Raw genomic sequence first — 2,309 nt, forward strand, 5'->3', positions numbered from 1 at the left:
TTTGCGTTTTCAACATTGAAATTGTTGGTCACCGTAACTTGGACGTACTCGGTTCTTAAGTGCTTGCTAAGCACCACTTTCTGAAGCCTGGAGCCGGTGCTTAGGTGGAAACACAAAGAACCGGTGCTAAGTCAGGCTCTGGCTCCGAACTGGCACTGGAACCAGCTTGGTGGAAAAGGAGTCACAGTAAGGCACAACAAAAAAGGGATATCTTTACAAACATGAGAAGAAGCGGTTTGATTTTCAAAAGCTGGTATGAAAAATGAACAGTAGAGGGCAGAGATTTGGTGGTTTCCATCTAACCTGGCAACGTGCAGCAATGTGGCCACAGAGGGCTGAAGTGACCAAACCAGGACAGAGCTCCAGAGACAGACGTCGGAGCTGAGGGACCAGCAGGAGGTGGAGGGCCGCCCGGGACAACTGCTTTCTGGTGCACAGGAGGCACGTCAGCTCCTCGACAAGGTCACCCGCTACAGAGTTGAAAAAATAAACAGACAAAGAGACATTGCAACAGGATTAGAAGTGATCAATCACTCTGTAACTCACTTAATCTTATATGAAAAGATATAGGGAAGATGTAAAAGTCACACCTGGGAAAGCACAGAAAAAGGTTCAGAAAACCATCTGAAGCCTCAAATTGGTCACTTTTCATTACAGGCATTCATTCATCTATTGGCTCAAGTTCAAATGGCTAATGGATATGTTACCTGTAAGACTCGTAAGTGTCTGTCAGGGTAAAAGGTGATACTGACTTATACTCTATTCAATTAAACTGTTTAAAATGCCCCAAAAAGAGGAAGCAAAATGGGGACTGTTTAAAAAATTATTCTGTAGCTATCTACTTAGTTGAACCCTCACAGACTCACGCAGTAAGTTGAAGGGTCCCATGATGTATCTGAATGAATAGTGATCCATGTAGTTGTCAGCATAGTCTTTCACCCACACATCCTTCATGTTGTCAGCAAGGCTGAGCAAACACAGCCGAGTCAACGAGAGGACGGAGCCGTCTTCATCCGTCCTCAAGCAGCTCCGCATCCAGTCTTTACTCTTCACCCTCCCCCTCCGGCCGGGCCGAGCCTTCGTCCCACCGCCTTCATCCAAAGCCCTGAACAGAGGCATTGCAGGGTTTCAGCTGGTTTGGCAGCTGCAGTGGATGCTGGATCTGTGTGGCAACATGGAGACGATTAACAGCACAGGAACATATTCATCATTCATAACACTTTGCTGACATGCTCCGTATATTCTTTTACAAATTGCATCATTTCTGAGGTCTTTGAAAGTACATGAAAAGGTTACTTTTTTGGATGAAATGGTCACAATTAGAAGTTCACAGCAACAATTGATAGGAGTGTCAAAAGCTTGTGTAAATGAGTTCACATTATCCCAATATATCTTTCTCTGATACACTGTTCATAAGTAAACAGTTGATATTCACTGTTTGATCTTTGCTATATTACCTTTGTGTTAGGGTGTAGTCAACTTGTTATATGCTGTTTACAGCTGATTCACGAACAAACCACTTAGAAATAGAGGTCAGGTCAGGTATTGTTCATAAATGAGATTAATAATAAAAGTAATAAAAGAATTTCAGTTGCATTGACCCCTGCCTGCCGGATCTAATAATGTCTGAAATCGTTTGGTGTGTAGAAATTAAATAAACAGGGATTTAAATCAAAGAAAAATGTGTACAAACATTGCTCTAACTTAACTTACGTGATTTTCAGCAGAACTTCCTGACTGCTGGCTTGTAGGACAATATGAATATATTCCCTCAGCTTTGTCTGTCAGGAATTTACCCTCTCAGCAGGTCTGCAGCAAATGGATCAAGAAACAGTCCTAAACTCCCTCTCAATACTGAAGCAAATACAAACAAGTCCATACATACTGACAGTTTTATTGGTGAAGCTGCGGTTCGAAGTCTGTGAGGTTATGTCTACCTGAAAGATTTTACTGAGGGAAGTAAATCCATAATTCACTGCCCTCAAGCTGCGTTCAAGGCCGATACGCACTTTCAGAAACGTTCACAAGTTAACAGGTGGTTTTACAAGCTTCAAACTCGTTTGATCTCACAAACAGTGGATTAAGTAACATACACAAGACAAAAAGCATTCAAAGCTGAAAACAGTGATTCCTAAAATGTGCTTGAATTGAATGAAAATTCAATATTCTCTCACCTCACTCTTAAATCTGCAGGTAACCAGCCAGTCTGATAGTTTTATGTTTTAATCAAAACAAAAACACATAGAACAACATATTCAGTTACCAGGGGGATAAACCTAGCTATATAATAATGTTAGTGAACTGTTGTG

At 41.5% G+C, this 2,309-nt stretch overlaps 1 protein-coding gene across 2 annotated transcripts in view; it reads right to left on the reverse strand.

Annotated features, from left to right (window-relative positions):
* si:ch211-214j8.12 (uncharacterized protein LOC100000539 homolog) overlaps window positions 1–1,871 on the reverse strand; it is a 5,970-nt gene extending 4,099 nt beyond the window's left edge. Inside the window, exons 1-3 of one of the 2 annotated variants that reach the window (XM_035955208.2) lie at window positions 1,714–1,871; window positions 867–1,162; window positions 304–470 (exon numbers count right to left, since the gene is read on the reverse strand). In XM_035955208.2, coding sequence (XP_035811101.2) covers window positions 304–470; window positions 867–1,119 — 420 coding nt within the window. In that variant the 5' untranslated portion in view covers window positions 1,120–1,162; window positions 1,714–1,871. The other variant, XM_035955209.2, reaches the window with a different exon arrangement.
* Between the last annotated feature and the right edge of the window lie 438 nt (window positions 1,872–2,309).

The sequence above is a fragment of the Amphiprion ocellaris genome, chromosome 6 (genome assembly GCF_022539595.1).
Source record: "Amphiprion ocellaris isolate individual 3 ecotype Okinawa chromosome 6, ASM2253959v1, whole genome shotgun sequence".
NCBI classification, from domain to species: domain Eukaryota; kingdom Metazoa; phylum Chordata; class Actinopteri; family Pomacentridae; genus Amphiprion; species Amphiprion ocellaris.